At 43.2% G+C, this 23,664-nt stretch overlaps 1 protein-coding gene across 1 annotated transcript; it reads right to left on the bottom strand.

Moving 5' to 3' along the window:
• Window positions 1-768: 768 nt before the first annotated feature.
• On the bottom strand, window positions 769-16,162 carry VDAC1 (voltage dependent anion channel 1). Its single transcript, XM_021549463.3, has 9 exons — window positions 16,054-16,162; window positions 9,601-9,670; window positions 8,992-9,041; window positions 8,628-8,780; window positions 8,485-8,537; window positions 6,135-6,362; window positions 3,065-3,215; window positions 2,533-2,590; window positions 769-1,706 (listed from the first exon to the last, which is right to left on the bottom strand). Exons 2-9 carry the CDS (start codon window positions 9,665-9,667, stop codon window positions 1,615-1,617), a joined length of 852 nt encoding a protein of 283 aa, XP_021405138.1. The 5' UTR covers window positions 9,668-9,670; window positions 16,054-16,162; the 3' UTR covers window positions 769-1,614.
• Window positions 16,163-23,664: the final 7,502 nt, after the last annotated feature.

Genomic DNA, 23,664 nt, shown 5'->3' with positions numbered 1-23,664 from the left:
TCATCGCCCAGCGCCAGATCTCCGCACCTATTAAACCCCTCAGGCGGTGACTCCCTGGGCAGCCGGTCCAACGCCCGGCCACACCGACAGTGAAAAGATTTTTCTGAATATTTGATCGGAATGCTCCAACCTCAGCTTTAAAGCGGTTCTGGTGCCCTCGCTGCTTGCCTTGCCATGCTCCTGAGCTGACTGCAGACGGTTCTTCGGAGCGGGGATGTCTGGAGGGGCTCCGCTCCCCCCAGCAGTGCTGGGTTCACTGTCCGAGATAGGAAATGCCCAGGAGCGGCTCCCGGTGAGGGCGAGTCAGCATTGCCCAAAATGGCAATTTGGCAATTTGGGCTGTCGCTGGGGTGGCTCTGCAGTCTCTCAGTGTCGCAATGGCATTGCCCCATCGGGCACATCCTGCACCGCAGCTCTTGCCATCTGCAGCCACCCACTCGTGAAAATACAAATGCTAACCAACAGCCACTGAGATCCAAGCTCATAACTGCTCATTGCCCACACTTCTTTACAGAGATAATTCACTTACTGAATTCTGTAATGAAGGACAAATAGGTCACGTTATCTTGCTCTACCCATGGGATAAACACGTGTAATGTGCGGTTGTCAGAGCTTAGCACAAACAGTGCCACATCTGGAATTTAATTCTACTAAGTATTTTTGGTTTGTGTAATACAAAACATGCACCAAGATGTTGCCAGTCTTCTGCTGGAGCCATAAATGTAGAGGAAATTGTTTTCACAATTAATATAAAGACAGAGTAAAAGATGACATTTCAATATTTTATTCAAGTCAGGTTTGGGTTTTTTATCCATTTTTAGTAGTGTCAAGTACAGCATTTTGGGGTCTAGTTCCACACAAAATGGAAGACTCTCTAAAAATGTACCCATTTAGTTGCTAAAAAAAAGTGGTAATAAAAGAAAACTCCGTTTTAGAATTAGTGATGCAACTATGTGATTGCAGTTGCAAAGACTCTTCCCTGATTATGTCCATTTTACAAGCTTTTTCATCAGTGCAAGGGGACGAACCACAACACAGGACAGGCAGTATTGGCTGAGTCACATCAAACCTCCTCCACAAGGACTTGGACAAGGTAGACAACCTAAAGCATTCTGGAGACAGCAGTAGGTGTGGGATAACCAAGTAAGACAAACCATTGATGAAACACATATCTAAAAAAATAAATTCTGAAATCCCTTTTTCAGACAATTTTGAACATTCTCTCATTGACAGAAACCTTAGGTGTCAGAACATTTTGCTTATATAATGAACAGTACAATATAGTGGTCTGCAATTCCCAGGTTTTATAACACATTATCACATTCCTTGTGCCATCAATATATTAGTAGAGGTAATCAACACCTTCCTTCTTCTTATCACATGGCAGCTGACAGATGAGATGAGCAATTACATAAAGAAAAAAAGCTAGGATTTTTTTTTTATGATTTTGTCTCCACTTCTTTAACATCATTTTTAAAGCTTAGCTGTCTTTAACCAGGACTAGCAGGACAGATACGCAGCAAAACTTGCACCCCAGACAAAACATTGAAAGGTACACTATTTTCTGAAGGTAGCTATGCTGTATTTTCAGATTAGCAATTGTGAAATCACTCCTTATGCTTCAAATTCCAATCCTAGACCAAGTTTATGACCCCCTGCATTAACATTCTTGCCATCCAACAAAGCTGACAACGTCAGTTTGATACCTGCAAAAGAGAAAGGGAGAGAAAAGTCAGCTTAAAACTTGGAATGAGCTTTATGTTCAGAAAGTGCCATGTCTGTTACTGCTTTAATTTATTGGGTAGCCAAGTTAATGGGATTTGGCAGCTGGCCTTGGAAGGACTGGGCATTTTAAAACAATTTACAGATAAGAAATCTTTCTGAATTATGAAATTTATAATAAACCATGATGATAGATTCTGCTTTTTATCACTTCAAATAATTAAAGCTCTGAGCCAATTCACTGCTGCTGGTCTACTGATGAAACTAATTTTAGAGTTCAAAATTACAAAAACCTGGGACCTTGATGCATACTCACCTTTCTAAACCACTTTAAAATCTGGGTATGAAAAGCCCAAGCCCCATCTGCTGTAATATCTCATGTCAATCTGCTCAGTATTCTGGCAGCAGACTTATTACACTACATTAAAACCAATTTTGCAGCAGAAAGATTGCCTCTTCCTGGGCCAGGGGACCTTGAGAAAGTCACGTTTTTAAGAATAAACTCTGTAATAGGAAGTCTCTGAAATATTAAAAATTTAGTTACTGATCTGTGACACAAAAAATTATACACATATTTTATGTCAACATGAGAGACTATTTGACTGGTCAGTGGACAATGGTCTCTTATAATTCTACTTCCAGCAGATATCCAAATTTAACAGAACAGTCCCTAGCAAAGTTCATCACTGGCTTGCCAAGCAAGAAGAGCAATCTTACAAAACCCATCATACTTTATCACCAAAAAACTTCTTATATTTCAAGATTAAAGTATCACTTTATTGCTTCTGACTTTTTTCTGCATAGACTTACCTGGCTTTAAAGTCTGAGTGTATCCTAACCCAATCAGACTGGAGTTGTTCACTTTAGCCTTAAAAGGAAACAATAAAGCATTATTTAGTAATAAATAGTAAATAATTTAATATCTTTCTTCAAAGTTATCTGTGCCTGAGAATTATGCAACAGCTTTTAAGCATGTATGGATTTCAAGTTTTAAATCCCAGGTAAATCTAGAGTTAAGTTTTCTACAACTTAAATCCCAAATCTCAAAGAATCTACAATCACTGTAGAAAAGAATAGGTTTATTAACATAATTTTTAATTTTTTCCAGACTGACATAAAAACAGTCTCAAAAAAGGGCCCAGTAATACAATAAACCATTCTGTGTCTCTTAAGGAAACTCCAGTAACTGTGCTCTCAGGCTGCCAAAAGTAAAACTAACAGATCCAACTACACAGCACAGAACTGCACCAAGGCCATGCTCTGCTGATAGAAAGGCTGCTTTCCATTTCCATTACAAGCACTTCTTTTCAAATGCATATAAATGTACATGCACAGGACTCACAGAAAAAGAGGCATCTGGGTCAATCTGATACTTGGCTGCTATTCCAAAGCGAGTGTTGCTATTTCCAGCTGTCCAAGCCAGATTCACAGCAGTTTCCAGTTTATCATTCACCTTCTGGTAAATGGAGCCTCCAAATTCCGTTCCATCATTCCTGGAAGGAATGTATTAGTGTCATTTTAAACAGCAACCCAAAACAATAATCTTATTTTTCCAGTAAGAGCTGTGTTTGCACAACATCCACTTACACCTCATTAAATATCCCTGTAACAACTAAGATAGAGACATTAGGCCAGATTGGTTATGAAGCTATTTTTAGATACTTCAATTCACTGCAGATTATTATACTTCAACAACTTCTAAAACTGAAAAAAACCCATGACAAATTATCAAAAATTAGACCAACAGTGACAGCTTCTAATTTTCCCTTTCCTATAAATGGGAATCTTTGTAATAGAGAGATTTATTTTTCCCTGTGTAACTCTGAAATAATTATTTTCCCTGACAAATGTCTCCCTGTGCCCTTAGAGGGCTGTACCCCAGTCACAGAGCCTGAGTCATCCCAAAACTGCCATGTCAGCATGCTTTTACCAGACACAGAGGAACTGTATCACAGTTGAGGATGCCAATTTAATGTGCAAGTCTATAGGCTTTTGCAACTGAGTTCCATTTGCAACAGTCTTTATGGTACATCTGTGCTATGGTCTATGGACTAGAAATGGAAATGGAACTAATTGTGCTTTGTAGAGAGCACTGGCCCACAGCTGAATGGTGAGTAGCACCAATTACTCCAATTACTACTGCCCCAATGTCACACAGGAATAAAGTGTGGTAAATAAAAGGCAAAAAGTTAGAGCATGCAGATCATAAAAAAAAAAAAAAAAAAAAAAAAAAAAAAAAAATCCTGCTAAAGGCCTTGCACTCCTTATAAACCAGTGAGCATCTGAATTTCCATTTTTGCTTATTTTCTTAAAGTGAGGATACAAACATATTGTAGAAAACAGGCTTTAAACCCCAGGAAGATCTGGGGTTATTTCTAAACTGTGCAATAATCTGGTTCCAATTACTAGAGTACACCAGACCTTTAGTGATGACGAAAAGGGGTGTACTTAGGATTTTTCCCTTTTACCCCTTTGGTCTGATATTCTTTAGTCCATAACAGTTGCACAAAAAGCAGCCTATTTAGAAGTTCAAGCAATAGCAACAGCCTTTTAAATGGTTAGAGCAATTCTTCCAGAAAAACACTACAATACTTACTTCAGATAAGACTGAAGCTCACATTAACTGCATGTGCTTGGCTCTCAAGAAAAGGAGGGATTAAAAAGGACTGAGGAGAGATGGTTATACAGGCAGATTTTGTGCAAGGTTCCCACACAGCTCTGTCTTGACCTGCAACATTGGGGGGGGGGGGGGGGCAGTCTGAGCTATGCTTAAAAAATGAGGAAAGTCATATTTAAAACTAGAAATTATCCAGCCCTACCTCCCTTGGTTTTAATATTTAATAATAATAATAATAATAATAATAATAATAATAATAATAATAATAGTAATAATAATAATGTCAACTTCCTTTTAACTCTAATAGTAATAATAGCACTTTTTTGTGGCAATAATCGCTCTTTTAATGTAGTTATATTTTAAAAATAACACTAGCCCCCTATGAAAATTAATATATTAAAGCACTCTGAAGGCAAGTAACTTGCTAGAGTCCCCAGCTGGTTTGTGTAATGCCAGGAACAAAAAAAACATGCTTCATGCCCCACCTAGTTACATTATCTGCTCTGCCACAGCATCCCAGGGAAACACTGACCTGTGTAGATGTAAAAACCAAGCAGCCTAGTGAGGGGAGTTCCACACACAACTCTTTTTGGGATTATATAAAAGCTCTGACACATTTTCAAAGCTGAAATACATCAACCACCTAACTAATCTATTATTAACAATAAAAAAGATTTCTATTTGTATCATAAATTTATAGTTTTTTCAATAACAGCAACCTGAGAAGCAGACCCTCAGGAATACAAGAAACAGATCTGAGCCCTCGCTGCTGTTATGAGTTTCTGCTGTTGCTTTAATTAGGAGCAATAACCACAGCATTTTATAGCAAAAGCCAATAATACAATGTTTTGAACTGCTACAGCACAACCAAGTTGAAAGTCATTGCGCTTGAAGGAGTAACTGAGTGGAAGGGGACCCCACATATTGTTCTGATGGAAGTTTTCTGCCCACATTTTTGTGCTTTGGCAATCCTTCAAACATACTGTGGGGGCTGTGGGGGTTCAATTGTTCTGTAAGGCAGCGGGAGCTTCCTACAGCAGCATGAAACGGAACAGAAGGCCTTTGAAGAAGTAGCTCTAGGAAGGCAGAAGGGCTGCTCAGCCCCCAGATGGAAACAGCCTGGAATAGCTCTGCTACATGCAAAATATCCAATTACCCAAGGGCACAGAAAGGGGAGGCCAGGAGAATGGATTAGGGATTGCCTAATCTTAAAAAACTGTCTTCCCCAAAGGCATAAATTGTCCTTTTAGGAGTTACAGAAGACAGAAAAGTTAAGGTTTTCATGAATTTCATCCTGGTTTCCCACTGTTACACCATATCCCTTCCAGTACTAAAACAAAGCCAGTGCCTGTCTCTTCCAGTGACTCCCTTTTGCCTGTTCTTCTTCATCCTCTGATTAACTCTTTCATCTACAAATCAAACTACCATTTTGTTTGGTGTTGACAGGTGTAAAAGGAAAGCATTGCTTTTATTTCAGCTTTCACAAAGTGTATTTTTATAACTTACTTTTGTAATTATACCATTAATTGATTCCAACAGTCCTTATCTGTTAGACACTGGACTCTTGGGTGCTCAGTGAGTTCCAGTTCCTTCCATCATGCATTCCCTCACCCACACAACTCAAAGAAAAGGTAATGCAGCTGAAAAAATACAGCTTGACAACTTTTATGAAGAATTAATTTCTAATTCCCCATTCCCTTCTTCACCATTGCTGAACCTCTGAGACCCTTCCATTGTTTAGTAAGCAGCAAAATCCTTCCAAATTCCTTTTTAGTGCCTGTCTGCCAGTACTTACACATTAGTATGAAGCTGGAATTCATCAGTCTTATAGCCAACAGCGAAGTTGCTCTGGGTTACTCGAGACTTTGCTGTCTCAAAAGACATTTGGTAGCCTGCCAGCCACCCCTCATAGCCAAGCACGAGAGCTCCACGTATTGAAGGACCCGCAATATCAAAATCCATGTCACAGCCGATGTTGATGTGCTCCCTTTTGTACCCCGACTTAATTTTAGCACTCTTTTTCCTAAAGAGAAAAGACAGGTATCATATCTTTGCAAAGGCACACCTGTAGGTAGCAATTCCATCATATCACTTACTTTAACTCAGTGTAATAGTTCCTGAAGACAACACGTTCATCCCTAGAGGGCCACATGATATGTCACCTTCTCAGTGGTCACCTTTGCAAAATCCTAAGTCAGCTACAGCGAATTCTTTGCAAATGAGCTATAAAAGGTGGTGTGGTGGCCCACAAAGCACTTCTGGACTGTCTTCTGAAAAGCAACTCCACACAGATTGGAAGTGACAAAATCATATCCTCATCTCCAACTGATACAATGGTTTTGGAAGTTTGGTACATACAAGGAAGGAATGGAAACTGTAGGAGTTTACAGGTTTGCCACCAGAAGTCCACAGTAGTGAACTTGCTTGCCTGTCCCAAGAAAAAAACTTTTGCCTGTCCCAGGCAAACAATTTTTGACAATCCTAGTGAACTGGGTTATTTTATTTACTGTGACAGACATTAGGAAATCACTACTTTGTGAAAATCTCTGCTGTGAAGCAAGCAAGCTGCTTCAGTGGCTCTGACACCCTCATTTCTCCTTATGGTATTTTGTGAACTTTAATGGTTACAGCCACTTACAGCCACCAGAAAGCTGCCAGGTTAAGGCAGAAATAAACTTTCTTGAGTCACCTGTTTATTTTTATACTATTGGCCAGAACAGTATTTTCTCATGTGTCCTTAGGTTGATTTTCATCAAGGGTTCAGACTCTCACAAGGCAAGAGAGTTATGTCTAATATGTTCAGCTACTCTTACTTAAGATTTTTTTCTTCTCTTTTTACAAGTGTCTTCTGTCTTTGACCAAATCTTTACTGAAATCTTTCTGGAAAAGTCAGGCTGATTTGAAATTTCAAATGAACCTTCCATGTCAGCTAACAGAAACAGCCTCCAAGAACAGTGTCGGTGCTGTGTCAGAGCCACACAGAGACTGATCTCTTTTTTATTATTACTATCTCAGACCCAGGAGTTTCTTGTGTTTTGCAGAGTCAGAAATAAAGTGCAGGACTGCCAAAAGCACTCATCTGCAACTTCTGTAAAAGTCAGCAGTACCTCTCCCACCAATGTCACAGGGACAGAGGTAAGAACACAGAGTGCTCCAAAAAATGACTTTACCTGCTGAAAGATTCCTCACAGTCAGTAAGTGATAAGGAGGGGGACAAGAAGTCTCATAGTCAGACATGGTGCATCACTGTCAAACTAAGCCAGGTTACACCAGGATTGACTCTCACTCCATTTACCCACATTTAACAGCTCTCTCAAGGCAATCATAACTACAGTGTCTGTGAAGTGCCCAAGAAATAGTTCTAGACCTGTAACATCATTCTTGAACAAGGTTTTTCTTCTTAATTTCTCTAAGAATCTGATTAACAAAAATATCGTGTTAATCTAGAATTAGGAGTGGACTGAAAGCAGCTGGCAATGCAGAACACGAAATCTAAAAGGGTGAAAGCTCCCCTGGGACTATTACCCTGAGTGCCTGCAGTGCAGTCTGCTGCTCTGGGAAGCTGATGTGCAGAGTATTTTGACTCCCTGGCAGCACTGCTTGCACAAAGATAATCAGGGGAAAAAAATAAACCAACATCTAGACCTACAGCTGCTGCTTAATCCCTCTGGCCCACATAAAACATGGCATCCAATCACCATGTCAGAAATACCCATCCACCACCCAGCACACTGTGCCCTGCAAGAATTTGGATGATAAATTCATCTCGGGACAAGAGCCCAGTTCTGTGCCAGCCTATCAGAGCTGTGGCCAACTGGGCCCTGGAGCTTGTTAAGCTTTGCATTACAGCTGACTTGTTTAGGGCTTTCATTAAGGCAGCAGCTCATCCTCTGACATGGCCAGAAATACACAATGGAGCAAAACCACAACTTTTTCTTCACTCTCTAATTCTAACTATAATTTTCAAGCTATTGTGTTGAAGTTTGCTTGCTATAGTTAAGGATTATAAAGGGATTATTAACACTAAGGTCGAAGTGACACAGACATGATTTCATCATACACAGGCTGATTATTACCTGTCTTGATATATCAGGACAAAAAATTTAAAATGCCTTTTTTGTCATTTTAGCTTACTCACTTCTTACCCAGTGTTAGGAGAGAAGGTGGAGTCAAAGGTCAGCTTCAGGCCCCGTGCAAGCTGAACAGAAAAGAAATTCAGTGATTGGATTTCTAATTATACATCAGTGTAAATGAATTTGCAAATTGCTTTACTGGAGTCAAAAATTACCTGATCTTCAAGAGTAATCTCAGTGCCTAGTGTGTTGTCAGTGTTCCACTTTTCTGTGAACATCAATCCATATTCCGTCCATCTGTATTTTGTTTCCAAACTACCACTGACTTTGCTTGTTTCTGTGTTTGCTGAACCTGAGCTTGTAAATTCCTAAAAGAAAAAAATAATTTATACATATATGTATTTGTCAGTATATACATACATGCAATCAGACAAATGCTTATACTTGTAGAACTATCAGTCATTATAATTTCTAAAATATTAGTTCATATAAATACAAATATATTTATTTTAAAAATAAATATACAGTAATCACAAAACCATTGCAATGTTTTGGATTTCAATGTGCTTCCAAACTCACCAATCCATTTTCAGATCTTGTTTTCAAATCAAGCTTTATCAACCCGAAACCTAGAGAGTGAGTAAAAAATATGAATCATATATATGTTGATTAGAAAAGCATTTCTGATTTATTTCTTAAAACTTTCTTCTAAATCACGAGTAAACTATTAAACAGTTAAACCAAGGGCACAGTTATCAAACCATGTGTTTCTAAGAAGCAGCTTCTTCTCACTTCAGATAGCACTTGACTGATGAATCCTATTGACCTCAGCAACATAATTGGGACCAAATTAGGTAATAACACTTTTATTCACAGTGAGCAGCATTCTGTTCATAAGTAAATTACTGCCACCAGTGATCCTGTTCATCAATACAAGGGCACAGCCAAAATACAGCACACAATTTTCTCACAAAACCAACAACAGTTCTATAGGGAACAGGAAGAATTTTATCAAAGAAAAGTAAGTTACCCTCCCTTTCCAAAGAGCAAGGGCATTGTGAAGCTGTGATTCTGTGGATTCCAATGGAAATAATTTGAGTATTTCTCAGGGAAAAGCAAATAAAAATCTTAACAGTTTCAGGAATCAGATAGACAGCAAAGGGCCAAACTTATTTTGGTTTTATTTACCATATCCCTTGGTGAAAATATCTCTGGCAGATTTGCCCAGGTCAGCATAAGCAGGTGGAACAGCCATTTTCTGGAAAGGAAAATTTAAGAAATAAAAAAAAGGAAACTACAGTGTTCAGAAATTTACTTAATTCATTTAAGCAGCAAGAAACTTAAGCCCATTTCAGCCCCTTTCATTTTGTATCCCTCACCCACCACTTAAATACAGCCTGAAGAAAGCAGCTATTGCAAACAGGGTGATTTCATTTTGCTAGGGAGCCGGCAGCAGCAATGACCATGTACTTGCCACTGAGGATGTGAAAAATGCTGCAGAGCTAATATACATTAAAAGAAAAGGAACTGTCTATGCCTTTCCAAAGAGTTAACTGTTGTTTTCTTATCAGTATAACTGCATGAATGAACTTTGTTTTTTCAAACCATTTCTTGGAAATGTTTCTCCTGTTTCTCGCAATGGATCTCTGCATTCTGATGTAAAGCATTAGGACCCCAACTCATTCACTAAGGAAGTGTAACCACAACAAGCATCTACCATCAGAAACATCTCTCTTCCCCTAATTCAGAACAGCAAATGGATAACATTTATGTCAGCAAAATCAATAAATGGTCATTCTCATACTTTAATTTTCTTTGACTTTGCTATCACTATTAATGGGTTAAGATGTCTGCTTAGACATTGACCTTTATGTGTTTTTCTGTGCACCTGAGAAAAAATGACCTTGCTGATAAAAATGCAGCCTGCAGGGAGGCTACCCTGTGAATCCAGGCCATTGGGAGGGCAGCCACAACCCTGCTTCAGCAGCAAAATGCAGACTGGAGCTCCCTGCAAAGGCACAGCCCAGTGCTGGGCACACTGCAGGGGCAGCTTCCTCCACCGTGTTTTGTTTCTTAGGGATGCCCACACTGCCATGGAGGTCCTCACTCTCCCATCTTCAGCAGGCCCTGACCTTCTTAGTTCAGTGGCCTCCTGCAAAAGAATAAATGCATCCCATTTTCTCTGCCACTGGGAAAAGTGTCTCACCATATATAGAGGAGAAAATAGGATCCTGAGAGGAACAAACTAAGCAAATCTCCTTTTTTATCCAAGTACAATAATTTCTACTCTCTTATTCAAATAGTCATTTCTTTAGGGGAGACAAAGTCAAGCAATCTGAAATGCTTCACATCTTCCGTCTCTGTAGACAAGATTTCCAAATTCTACACAGCAAAGGGGCTAAATCGTACTTATAAAGCTAACATCTCAATACCAGATGTTGCACTAAAATTCCATATTCACAAACCTTTTGGCTATTCAAAAGTAATAAGCAGTTTACTACACATGCATGCAAATGCTTAAAAAACCTGCCTAACATTCTTACTCCAGAGTATTCAATGTTAGCAGAAAACTACTCCTTTAAATCCCACACAACCCCACTAGCTCTGAACACGAGGGTGCCTTATTATCACTCTGGCTGCAGACTGGGAGGCAGCTCTCAGGCAAGCTCACCACCCCATGGAGATCAGATAGGGACTTTGAGCAGTCACTCAGCGCCTCAAGCACTCCAGACAACAAGCTGGTGCATGTTAAAGCAGGATATTGCCATTGCATAAAGGAAGAATCCCTATCCTAGAGGGGACAAAACAGATCTGGTGGTTAAATAAAAGCAAACAGTCTTTTCAGAACATAAAGTAGGATATAAGGGCATATACTATGGTGCAGCTTCAGTTGTAGACTACTTGGGTGCATGTCATTTCTTCCCTGTTATATCCAGTATTAAAATGCATTCCCAAATACACAGTCAGCTAAAGAGTTTTATTGTTTTTTGTTTTGTTTTGGTTTGGTTTTTTTTAATTCATATTCCAAAGCAGTTTTAGCTGCCTATATGGCATCTGGATGTCTCTGCCTGGGTTTGTTTTGTGAAAACATAAAAGCAGGGATTTAATTTTTATACACAAAATCAGCCTTTAAAAGGGGAAAGAAAAAGGGAAAAAAAAAACCCAAACATAAGCAGAGAAAAACCCTAAGAAAGTATTACCATATTTGTGTAAGTAATTCCTCTGCTCCTCATTGAAGTCACTAGAAGCAGATTCAATATCCTGATTGGAAATCGCCCCCCAAAGTCAGGCAACACTCAGGAGAGGGATGGCAGGAGTCACTAAGAGCTGTCTGTGTACAGCAAATGCTTCTGCCTTGCCAGAGCAGACCAGCCCCATGAGAACCCTCTGATGGATATTCCCATTTAGCATCATCAAAAATTAAAAATATTACAAATCTCTACACTTGAAAAATCAAATAAGCATTGCTTTGAAAGATAATGCACCACTCTGCCAGCTGCATCTCAGAATCTATCAGATCTATTTTATCAACAGTCCCTTTGAGTCACTTCACAAAATCAAAATATTTTCTTCATAAGTGAATGCTGTATGCTTTTGGGTTGGATTTTTGCAGTCATGCTTTTCCCTTCTCCAGACCCATGAAGCCAAATTTTGTTCCCTGATGCCTGTGCATCCCCTCTGGCTCTGGCCAGGCTCATCAGGTGCATGAGCTGTGCCAGGCTACTCCACTGCTGCAGTCTGGGCCCAGAACAGTGGGAGACATGAGAGCTCCACTTAGACAATTACTATAATTAGGGGACAATACTGAAAGCCAAATCCCTGCTGGTTGTAAGGCAAATCATGTAGCACATACAGAGTAAGGTGTTTAAAATTGCTGAGTGTGGAAAACGCTAGGAGCTGTGTACTTGGTGGTTAACCTTGCCATTGTCAGCAAGAACAAAGCAAAAATAATTATTTCTGTTTGCACTGGCTAATAAGAAGCCTCTTGTTTAACAGATGGAAAACAAAACTGATTACATCCTGTGCGAGTACAGGTTGTAAGACAAGCATGCTTAGCAGGGATTCAAACTCTTAAAGGATCAAGGAATGGCCGTGGCCAAGTGCCCTTGCTTTTCACCAGTGGGATCCCTGCACATTAACTCAGATTAGGTTTGGACTGAAATGAATTCACTGCTTTTATCCTTGTCCAACTGTGCAAATAGCTCAGCGTGACTACGGACCTCAACGCCCGCACGGAGCAGGCCAAGCAGAGTATCTGTAACATGTTCTAAGTGAGAAAATATTTTGGTTTTCTTGAGTAAGAAACACCATAGCACATATGATGACTGAAGAAAACCTGGAGTAAGCTCCAAGCACTGCTGTAAGCATATCTCCAGGAATGCCTGATTTATAAGTGCCACAGGGAGAAAACAGGAGCTTCCTTTGGAGATGCAGGACCCAAGAGGCAGCCCCAGTGAAGATTTCATTACAGCAGGCCAAATATGAATATTTTCCAATGTCACAGATGGCAAAGTTTTCACTCTGAGATGCAGTTCTGGGCAATTAAATCAATTTTGGTCCAAAAAGTAACAAAACCACAGGGTGCCCTGGCAAATACAAGGACTGGCTGCAACCAAAGGAAAACTCATCTCTGCTTGATAATTGTCATACATGCCTAGGTTAAAGGATCCCTGCACATATTTATCAGGTCTATGATATTTACATGGGGAAAGGAACAATCTAAAAATTTAAGATAAGAATCAAGTCCATTATAAGAATGAAATTCCTATGAAGACAAGGGAAGTCTATCAGATTGAAAGCTAAGGAAGTAAAAGGTTGGATTTGTCCTTATGTAGCCACATTTTATTCCAAATAAATCTGAACTCATGTACCATTTCTTGATGGTACCAGTAGTTCTGAACATTCCAGCTCCCTGTCTCCAAAAGCATGAAAGTAGCATAGTACTTGCTACTTTTGCAAGTAGCAAAAGCTGCTACTTGCAAGGTGGACACATTACAGCTGCTAGGAACAGCTGGGAGGGACAGACAGCAACCAGATAGAGTCTGTCTGCATGGGGGAAAAAACCCACATGAGGGTCTTTTGCCTCAACGTTAAAAAGAATACTAATTTATTTTTCATTTATCTCCTTCAATAAAGGAAACATTATTCCTTGGAATGAAGCAGCTTTTAGGTGCCTTTCTGGGCCCCCAGCCTGGCAGTGTCATTTCCCAGCCAATGTCTGTTGTGGTGTCAATACACCTCAGAGGATGGGGCTTTGCTCTCAGAGCAGGGCCCAGCTCCCTCCACGTCTCATGGCTGCCTGGAGGAACCAGCTCCACTTGGCACCAGCGTCCCTCTACAACGTCCCAGGCTCCCAGAGGAGCTCATGCTGGCTCCACACATTGGGTTTTATGGTCCAGATCCCAAATCCCTTCAAGTCATGCCCACAGTCTGCTTCAGATCAGGTTCAGCAGCCTCGTTGTGCAGAGATTTAAGAGCACACTTACCCCTAAATACATGCGCAGTCACACAGAGGTCAAACATCAAGTTGGGCACATTCACAAGGCTTTTGAGAAGCCAGTAAAAGCACGTGGTTTGTAAATACTCGGCATTATTAAATACAATACTTAACAATACTTTTTGTCCCTACTTGCTACTATGCCAACACCATATAATCCATGCACCATTATGACTCAAAATTTAAGATTAGGAGTCCACAATTTCTTTTGTTGTAGGCTTTATAAGGCCATGCAGCATCCCTGTGACACTCACAGGATGCCAGCCCTCCTGCTGGAGTTTTGCTCTGGAGCTGCATGCATGAAGGTGCAGATTTAAAGATGGGTTTATGCAGTACCTCTGTAGCCCAATAAAGAGAGGAGCATAAAGGAAATAAACCCCTTAAAAGCAAATGTAAATATTATTATTTAGGCTATGCTAATTATGGAATTAAAGAAAGAGACAGCCAGCTCTTAATTGTATGGGTACACATTAGGATCTGCAGTGTTGTATGGCAACCCCTTATTAAACTATGACATGTAAGTATTGATTAACTTAGGGGGTGTTGCAGCTTGCTGTAGCTACTGTAGTTACTACACTGCAAGGGAAGAACACAGAACCACATCCCCACATGTTAAATTAACCTGTTTCTGTTAAATACCTGTGGAGGAGGAGAAGAACAGTGCTGCTGTCCCACCCCATGCCCCCAGCATGGCAGGGGCCAGGCCAGCGCATGCAGGAAGGGACATGTCCCTTGCTCCCAGCCCCACTGCAGGAACACCCAGCACCATATCAATGGGGATGAGTAATTAAAATGGAATTTTGTTTTCCAGCACAATGTGACAGCTCACACAGAAAAGGAGCATCTGCTACCAATGGTGGATGTGTTTTTCCCTACCTGCAGCAGATGCCAAGAAGAGCCTGAGCTGTGCATCCTGCTTCCATCCTGACAGTGCCAGGGCTGGGGACATTCTCCTGCTGCTACACCAGCCAACAGTGATGTCCCCCATACCTTCACACACCCATACACAAACCCCAAAATGCGGGCAGGAAGAAACGGTGGATCAGTGCAAACCTTTGATGGAGAGTGCTGGAGGGAGGCATTATTCTGGAATGTCATTGCAATAGTGCAAAAGCCTATTTCTGACAAAAATTCACAGGTGAAACATCATGAGAAAGGTGATTATTCAACCATCCACTGTACCCAACAAAACAAACTGCAACACACCTCTGTTCTCACTAAGGCATCTGAGAAACAAGCTGGGATCTGTTTCTGCTGGAATCACTATAAATATTCCCCAGAGATGCAACCCTGCATTGGTCACTGGTGATGAGTCAGCCCCACTCCATTTTCTGAAAAATTTGTTACCGTTTTTTATTATTTTGCAAATACCTAAAGACTGAATGAGTCAAAGACTTTTCCCCCCTCCAGCAAGAGTTGTTCCCAGCAAGGGCTGTGACAAGGCAGAATTGAGGCAGCTGCTGCTGTGGCCCCACAGTGCTCAGGAACAGAAAGCAGAAACATGGGGATTTTTAAACTAATATAATTCCCCACAAGTACAAACCTCTATTCTGAGAATAAGCAGAATGAAATGGAAGAATAAATCAGTTTGCCTGCTTGACTTGAGGTTTTGGTATATATCAGAACGAATTTGCCAACCCGCAAGAAGGATGCCGGGGGTGCAGAAGAGCGAGGTGAAAAGGATGCCAGAGCCAAGAAGGTGCTAAACGCGGGCAGGTACGGCCACCTTCGACCTTTGCTTCCCGGGAAGGAGCAGAACGATCCCGCACGCTGAAGCGCTCGTCAGGAGCCGCACGGCTGCCGTGGCCCTGTGACCCTTCTCCTCCCGGCACGGGGCAGCGCCCGGTTCGCTGAGCTCGGCCCCGCTGCGCCCGGCGGCATCCCGGGATGCGGCGCCGGGACCCCGCCGCGCCCCGCTCCCGCCGGCCGCGATGTCCCGGCCACCCGCGCCTCCCCAGCAGGCCCCCGTGTCGCAAGGCTCGGCATTACGTAAGGACACCGTTTTATCCCCGTTCCGCCGGGCCGCGGGTGGGCAAACCCGCCCGGGGCGCTGCGGGCTGCCCCCGCTCCCACGCGTGCCCCGGGCCCGCTCCCGCCGCCCGCATCGCCCCGCGGCCCGGGACCCCCTCCCGGGACAGCCCTACCTGCCCCCGCCGCGGCGGCAGCTGCGCTCCGCTCCGCCTCGGCCTCCTCCGGCGGCGGCTGCCCCTGCCCGGTGCCGCCCCGGGCTCTGCGACGGCGGCGGTGCGTGACGGCGGGCGGGACCGGCGGGCGGGACCGGCGGGCGGCGCGGCGCGGCGGGCGGGGCGGCCCGGGCTGCGGGGCCGCTCCCCGGGCGCCCGGCTGCGCCTCCCCGCACCGGCCCGCGGCTGCGGCATCCGCGGGATGCGCCAGCGCCAGCCCCGGCGCCACCCGGGGCATCTGCAGCCGCCTGGGTACCAGAATCCCGGGCTCTGCGGGAAACCAGACGAGGTGACTTTTAGAGGACCCTTCCCAGCCAAACCATACTGATTCGATGAAAGTCCCCATTTAGTCTGAATTGGATAAATTAAAATTGCCTAGATTTCAATTTAGAATTTAATTCTAACTCCCCGTCTTGTTAAAATTTCAATTCCCCGTATCCTGGTTGAGGCAAGAGTGGTGGGAAAGGAGGAAGGGAGGATTTGAAAGAGGATCTGTGAGCAGGTGAGGCTGTGTGTGATATCTGGTGAGTGTCCAAAGGAGCTGTCAGGGGGCCAGGGGCCAGCGAGGCAGCATGACTCCCCCCGTGGGGACTGGCTGTGGGGCGTGGAGAGGCTCTCATGAATTAGGGAGCTGACAGCTTTCCTAACTCTCCCTCAGATACACAAATCGGCCCTCACAGCTCACAGGGAAGCTGGACTGGGTCCAGAGCAACACTCTTCTGGTAACAAAACACTCAGGCAGGGAGTGATCTGCTATCAGAGGGAACAGAGGTGGAACTGGGCTACTTTCAAGATGAGATATCAACCCAGTCCTGCACTGTTGGAGGTCCCTGGGACACACAGAGCATCACCCACAAGACAAACAGGGGAATCATCTCAGCCAGGAAACTGCTGATGGTCACCCTTCTGCCCCCACCATGCAAGGGATATCTGTATCAAAAAAAGAATCATTGCTGAGAGTCTACATCCCACTCATGAGAACATTGTTTTGGTTTGGTTTTTAATTAGTTCTTTCCTGCTTTTTCTCCCTTGCACAGCGTCAATGGATGGCGAGAGTAGGAAGTTTCCCTGCTTGTGCTCTTAGCTGGCTCATACCTTTGCTTTCCCAACAGCATTTCTCTGAAAGGCACTGCTCCCACAGCCGTGGCAGGGCTGTACCCCATCATGTGCGTGGTGCCTGCTCTGGCACAGCCCAGCAGCAAGGTTGGACTCATGCAGCTGAGCACACACACAGCACTTGGGAACTTTGGTCAGGGTTCCAACTAAATAAACCCTGCAAGGAACTTAATGTTGAACTGAAGTATATAAAAAAATGAAGTGGCTTGTGGAATTCAGTGGTATCTCAGGAATGACAGGGTGGTAGAGGGGAAAGGATTGTGTGTGGCCACATATTGACCTTAGAAAGGCAGCTGAGGCAGCTAAGGCTGAAGGAATTGTGCTGGATACCAAATCCACATTAAAATAAAGTGTGCAGCCTACCACCAGGGTAGGAACCCACGGAAACAAGAGGCCTCTTTCAAATTTGGAAAGTTCTTCTAACCACAGTCATTTTGTTGATCCAGGCACCACTACGAGTGTGGGTGTTGTAACCAGAGCACTGAGTTGCAGTCAGGGTGAAGTGCCAGCTCTCAACACCCTCTCAGTTTTCTCTCTGGCAGAAGCTGGTACCTTCCCTCTTTTCCTGCATCCTGGGGCCTGTCAAAACCTGCTCTGGATTTCACTCACTGTCCCATGAAAAAATGTAGCCCAGCAAAAAACCAGTGGGCAGCTTTCTGCTGGGGTGCATTGAACCTCCTCCCCCAGGAGTCAGAGGAGCAAGGGAAGTGAGGAGGCTGCTGGTGCAGAGGCAGGACCCTGGAGGGGAGGAGGGGCACAGGACATTCCCCAACATCCCTTTGACCAGGTCACAAGGGTGCACTTTCACCCTGAGCAGCAGCTCCTCAACCTGCCCCTGCCAAAGTGCAGCCTCAGCTCTTTGCCCTCTGCAAAGGTAAATCTGATAGCAATGAGGGTGATTTTTAGAGCACTATCTCCCAGCCTTGCTCCCTCCCCATGCATCAACCTCCTGCTGCCCCACATGATCAAATATATTATTTTATTACCTCTGGGCATCAATAAGTATTTTATTACTTGTAAACATGCAGAGATTGCAGCCTGTTCCCTACAGATTTTCTCTGAGCAGCCAGACCATGAAGAAACCAGCCCAGCCCCTGCCCTGCACTGAGCCCTCCCAGCCCCACAGGCACGCACAGGGTTTTTGGGAGCTCCTTGGAGTATCATTGGCCGAGATTAATTTTCACAGGCTGCCTCTGCAGTAGAGGCTGAGTGCACAGAATCACAGTCATGGGATGATTTAGATTGGAAACGCCTTGAAGATCATCAAGTCCAACTGTTAACCCAGCACTGCAAAGTCCACCACTAAACCTTGTCCCTAAATGTCATGTCTACACAATTTTAAATCCCTCCAGGGGCTGATGCTGCAAGTGGGTTAAGAATGAGCAGAGGGACAAAGTGTTTCGTATCTGTGAGAGATAATTTTTCTTTAATTTCCAGAACACACATCTACCAAAAGATGGCAGCAAATCTCCTCATATGGAGTTGAGCATCAGTGCTGTCTGCTCTCTTGGGCTCTATTTTTCCTACAGGTTAAAAACTGTAGATTATCCTGGGGAGTGCCAGAAGAACAGGAGAATCACACTAAATGTTCTTAATGGAGAAAATCTGTGCTTGTGACTTCAGTTTAAATTTTACAAATTCCTTCTACAGTATAAGAAATCTCCTAAATGCTCTATGTGTCAGTTCCTTCTTTTATCTTGGCAGTTCTTAGTTTTTAGTAATGCTACAGCTTAATTTATTTTAACAGGTGAAAATAGAACAGAGTGCATCATAATAGATTTGACTAACAATAATTCCACAAATCATTCACATACAGGATCTGTCTAAATGTTCTTTTTCCATCACAGGCTTTAGGTCTTGAGAACTCAGAGCAGCTTGTTTAACACCAGTTTGCTGGAGAAATCTCCAATTGCCCCATCTTTCATTATATAAATCTGCATGTCAGTGGAAGATTATTTTTAAGCTCTGTTCTGCATCACTAATGGATATAGACATAACCCTGGTTCTGATACTATTCATACCAAATTAGCTGGGAATAGATCAAAGTTAGTAGAGTCATTGCAGGTACCAAACTGTGGGCTGCACTCAGCTCTGGTGACAGTCCTGGGGCTGGGCTTGCAGGAGCTGTGCCCTGTGCTCCCTGACAGGGCACATCTTTACAAAGCAAACCACAAAACAAGTGTTTTATTCAGGAGTTAGTGTTGGGAAGCATGGAAGAATCAGCCCTTTTGCATTTCCAAGTATGCTACTGATTCAATTTCTTCATAAAATGGGACCAGTAAATACTATTTTCAATAATCACTTTTACATAGCCAAATTGTTCAAAACTGTCATTTCCTCCAAAAATAACTTACCTGCCTAAAATAAAGCTGTGAGGAAAAAAAAAAAAAAATGCAGCTTGTGAATTCTACATGAACAGCTAAGTCTAATTCAACTGCAATTTCATTCACATCACATAACATGTTTGAACAGCAGAAAAACTCACTAGCCAGAGATCCAAGATGTATTTGTTCAATAAAGTTTGATTTGGCTCTCTTTCATAACAAAAACATTTTCAGCTTGTTAACCTGCAAGGAATCCATTCATCATCAGTCAAGAACATGCTGATGGAATCATAAAATAAGCAAGGATGCCTCGCTGCTGGGTATCACACTATGTAAACATATCTTCATGCCCTTACACTGATAAACTCAAGCCAGGCTGTGTTGCTCAGAGCCAAGCCCTCACTGCCTGCTGTGCTCATGTCAGACAGGTTGTTTCCACTGCAGAAAACCCTGAACTGGGAATGCCTACACAGCTCCACAGAGCATCTCTGTGCCAGAATAAACATTTTTACCCAGGCCAGTGTAAGTGGGCTGCTGCTGGTCTCTGCAAATGAGCACTAGCATCTATTTACCACCTCCAGCACAGCCCTCTCAGACCCACCCAATGTCACTGCTCCCTCCTTCCCCGTTCTCTCAAGGTGACACAAATATCTTCAAAACTCTTTAAAATAGTTGTGTAGTTTTAACTGATTGTTTTCACAAAACACAGTACGGACCAACTAATCATGCAAGTTATCCTTGAGGATCCACAACCTCTGGGCCAAGCAGCCAGGAGTGGCCATGGCAGCCAGCCCAGCTGCAGCCAGGACAGGCTGAAGCTGCTGCAGCTGCACCAGGGCAAGGATGAGCTGGTTCAACACGTGAGCTCAGGTCAGAAGGGTCCTTGATTGTCCCTGTTCCCATTTGTCCACTCTACCACCTGCCTGGAGTTTCCAGGCATTGTTCAGCTACTTAATCAAGATGTAGTTCCACAGAAGGTTGTGTTCTGCCCTAGACAGATAAAGCAGCCCAGAGCCTGGTTTTCCCCAGCACAGCAGGCTCAGTCCTTCAGGATGCTGAAAAAACCACTAGAGATGGTGCTGAAGGGAAAAGAGATTATTAATGGAATTTTGTGGATAGATGCTGATAATTTCTGGGGTGAGGGAGCCATGTGCAGGCTTCTGTCCTGGCTGCACCCAAACATCCTTCATCAACACAGTGGGGTGAGCTCTGCCAAGAGAGTAAACCCTAGCTCAAAACACTGAAGAAAGGATTATTACCATGTATCTCCTGAAGTAGCAGCCGGCAGGCTGAGCAGTGATGGGCAGTGTGCTACACCAGTACTGTGCCACACAGCCTGCAGTGGGCTGGGATGGCAGGAGTGGGGGCACATGGGTGTGAGAAGTCCAGAGAGGGCTGTACTGATTTTTGAGGAAGAAAGCCAAAAAGTAGAAAATAAAAGGGGAAGGCAATAAAAGCTAAACTCCCACAGCTCCTTTTGATGTTGGAAAATAACAAAGAGATTGACCTGACATTATTACACCCCTAACTCTCTCCCTCTGGGTTATGTTTTTATTTCCCTGAACCAATAATGATCAAAGCCAAGAGCCCCTCCATCGCTATGTGTTTTCCTTTTCACTCCAAACAAAAGTTGCAAAGGCTTCAACACTTTATCTCACGCCTGTCCTGGTCCAGTGGTCTGCTTCAAACAGAGCTGTTTGCAGGAGCAGCAGCTCCCATGGTCTCAGTAACCTCACCTTCACACTGCAGGGGCAACAAAGCCCCACCCAGGCAGAGAGGGGAGAGAGAAAGTGATGCACACCCTCCTCGTGGGGTGCAGCTTGTCAAAACAGAGCTCATGGCTTTTACAACTTGAATTGTTTGGGAAGAGGTGGAAATTCCATATGTCAGGTAAGGCTGGAGTAGAAGTCTCCTTGAGGCCAGAACATGGACATTATCTGCACAGGCAGGTAGTGATGGGGCAAGGGAGAATGGTTTTAAACTGAAAGAGGAGAGCATTAAATTAGATGTTAGGAAGTAATTCTTCCCTGAGAGGGTGGGGAGACCCTGGCACAGGTTGCCCAGAGAAGCTGAGCATCCCCATCCCTGGGATTGTCCAAGGTCAGGTTGGACAGAGTTTGGAGCACCCTGGGATAGTGGAAGGTGTTCCTGCCCATGGCAGGGAGTGTGAAACCTTTAAGAGCCCTTCCAATCCAAACCATTCTATGATTTTGTGACATCTGTAACCACAGGGGGAGTGGTGAGTGACACAGAGGCATCAACTGTGCCATCATTGCAAGGAGCTGTGCCTGCAGGTACTGAAGAGATCTTGGAATGAGAGAACCACTTCGGTTGGAAAAGACCTTTAAGATCATCAAGTCCAACTGCACTTAACCCAGCCCTTCATGAATTCTTCTTCAGAGAAAAAAAAAGAAGAAAGAGAAGAAAGAAGCTGAAGTCATGACCTCCTAGCATACATTTTTCTGCATATATTGAAGAATGTGTCAGCCCTCTTCACTTCTCAGAAAAAAATCAAACCCAAAATTATCACAGGCTGCAGTATTTTCTAAATAACATGATTATCTTGTCTTACAAGTAACACTAGTGGATCAGTGAAGATACGGGATGTCAGATAAATAGGTGATAAATGCATGCCAAGAAAAACATCATTTGTAGTCTATTTAAATTCAGGAAGCATTGGTATTAATCTGGCAGATAAATTTCTACATTGTGGTTACAGAGCTGCAGACACAATTATTAGCTGCTATATAGTCTAACACATCTTTTACTTGTCGAGGACCAGACTGCTGAATAGAATTAGAAAAAAAGTCATTGAGTCACTGGAAAAAAACTTAATTGAGTAAGGGTGAAGCAGTGGAAGCTGCAGTGATAGGCAAGAGGACTCAGTGAAGGAAGAAGCTACCAAGGCTCATTTGCTGACTGCCAGCATAAGCATGGCAGGCAGATTCACAGTCATGTAAAATGGTCAAGGAAAATTCATCTTGGCAAACAAGAGCTGCTGGAGCTGAGAGTTTGCTTGTTTCTGCCATCTTCACAAATGAAGTTTTAGTACTGGAACACTTCTAGAAACAAACGGAGACTTGGCAGCAAAATATTCACATTGGATTGATATTCACAAAAAAAAAAAGGGGGGGGGGGATAGGGAGAATGGCTCAGCTCTATTTAAATGATTATTTAATCAGGTCATATTTAGGTTGCCTGATCAAATAATCTTGCAAATACAGATATATAACACTGGGTTTTTTAAAAAAACAAAACAAAACTAAGAACATCTGCTCTTCAGCTGCAGTATTTATTCTGTGCAGTTAAACCGAAGGCATGAGATCAAATCTAAATGTGGTTGGGTTATGTGTGAGCATCTCAGCCTGAAATGCAGCTGTAACTGCAGTACCCAATGAAACAGGACATGTGGGTTTAGACTACAGTTCTTTAAATTTCTCCAGGTAAAACTGAGTGTACAAAGAACTTCTCTAAGCATTGTGACACCTTGTTTCTGCTGTTACTGAGTGGACACAGCTGGGATTAGCACTGAGGAGTAGAAATCAGTACTGGACTTGGAAAATAGAATAATTTTACCTATTTATATAGTGTAATAATTAGAGTCCATTAAATCATTGGGTATCCTCCATAGGATAGACACAGCCCTACAGCTTTTCCCTTTGACCTTCTTTTTCCCATGAGAGCAAAGGGAATCTCTGGTTCGGGGAAGAACATCCCTTGCCAACGAGCTGCATTCCCCTCAGTACTGCAGAGAAGCAAATCCCCCATGGAGAGGGGGCCAGTGGGTTCTTCCCACCTCACTGAGGGATTAAACCCACCCTTGGCATTATATAGGAATAGCCAGAGTTCTCATCTCCATTCAAAAATGCATGGGTTTTCTTCTTCTTAAAAAAAAGTCAGAATATCAAAACTGGCCAACAACTGACTGACAAGAACAGTATGGATGTGATAGCAGAAATTTGAGAGGAAGGACAACATGGTCAGGAGCCTGCAATAGAAAAGGTCTTTCCCAGCTCCACAAGCAAATCCTGGCATCAGTTTAGAGCTGGCCATCGAGTGCACTTGTAATCCCACCCCTGGGAATGGGAGGGCTGCATTAGCACAAGACAAATTGTGCATAGAGGCTGGGGGA

Source organism: Lonchura striata, chromosome 15, assembly GCF_046129695.1.
Source record: "Lonchura striata isolate bLonStr1 chromosome 15, bLonStr1.mat, whole genome shotgun sequence".
Taxonomy (NCBI): domain Eukaryota; kingdom Metazoa; phylum Chordata; class Aves; order Passeriformes; family Estrildidae; genus Lonchura; species Lonchura striata.
The sequence above is the reverse complement of the archived record's forward strand: the minus strand, read 5'-3'. Positions and strand labels throughout refer to the sequence as shown.

Bases quoted from the DNA above. Each gene is read 5' to 3' on its own strand.
- VDAC1 (XM_021549463.3), bottom strand. From the start codon at position 9,667: ATGGCTGTTCCACCTGCTTATGCTGACCTGGGCAAATCTGCCAGAGAT. The intron at 6,363-8,484 runs GTAAGAAGTGAG...TTTTCTCTTTAG, and splicing joins ACCTTCTCTCCTAACACTGG to GAAAAAGAGTGCTAAAATTA. The intron at 1,707-2,532 runs GTAAGTCTATGC...TCTCTTTTGCAG, and splicing joins CACTCAGACTTTAAAGCCAG to GTATCAAACTGACGTTGTCA.